The 738-nt window shown below is 60.4% G+C and overlaps 1 protein-coding gene across 1 annotated transcript in view; it reads right to left on the reverse strand.

The window, feature by feature from the left end:
- Positions 1 to 738, reverse strand: part of LOC104277028 (DNA polymerase epsilon catalytic subunit A-like) — a gene marked incomplete at its 5' end in the record, with an annotated part of 5,617 nt that overhangs the window by 339 nt on the left and 4,540 nt on the right. The window contains 3 exons of the mRNA XM_009873543.1: positions 1 to 62; positions 177 to 302; positions 570 to 733. The exon at positions 1 to 62 is cut by the window's left edge and continues 5 nt beyond it. Of these exons, the coding sequence (XP_009871845.1) occupies positions 1 to 62; positions 177 to 302; positions 570 to 733 (352 nt within the window). The remainder of the gene's footprint in view (positions 63 to 176; positions 303 to 569; positions 734 to 738) is intronic.

The raw sequence follows: 738 nt of genomic DNA on the forward strand, positions 1-738 counted from the left end.
CCAGCCCAGCTGCAGTACACAGGCATGTGTGTGTCCTTCACCCCATGACACTTCTTGCACACCTGGAGGCCAAGGAGTTTTGGGCGGATCAGAGGAGACCAAGTGCCTCTGCCAGGGGCAGAGTGAATGTGCCTGGCCTCAGCTGGGCAGGGGGACGGGTAGAGCCCGGCACTCACCAGGTCCTGCAGCACAAAGGCCATCAGCTTCTTCTGCAGGGCTTCCACCAGCGCAGCTTCAATGGCGTTGGAGTCATACTGCGCCTGGCAGTTGGGGCAAACCCAGCTGGGCAGCACCGACCCGTCCTAGAGCAGAGAGGAGGGCAGTGAGCACCGAATGGTGCAGTTGGTTTCTGGAGAAAAACGGAGCACCAGCCAAAGCCAAGGGGTGCTCAGATCTGCTACAAGCAGCTAGAAAAGGAGGTGACCAGGAAACAGCCTTAGGTGCGGCCGATCACCGTCAGCAAGCAGAGCTGCAAAGCAAAGGGGCTGCGAGAGAGGGTGGATAGTGATTGACCAGCCTCCAGCACTGCCTCGCCTGGGCCTCGGCTGTCCCCAGGCAAGAAGGTGCACCTGGGACAGGGCAGGGTCCTTGCACAGGTCCAGGTCCCTGCAGAAGTTGCAGTTCTTGCAGATGACTTCAGGGAGCACGTAGGAGCGGCAAGGGTCCCGAAACTGAGCTTCTTCTGAGAACTCGCCCACCTCGATCAGGCGCAGCAGGTCCCGGCGCAGTTTGGTCACC

Source organism: Apaloderma vittatum, unplaced genomic scaffold (genome assembly GCF_000703405.1).
Source record: "Apaloderma vittatum isolate BGI_N311 unplaced genomic scaffold, ASM70340v1 scaffold24557, whole genome shotgun sequence".
Lineage (NCBI taxonomy): Eukaryota > Metazoa > Chordata > Aves > Trogoniformes > Trogonidae > Apaloderma > Apaloderma vittatum.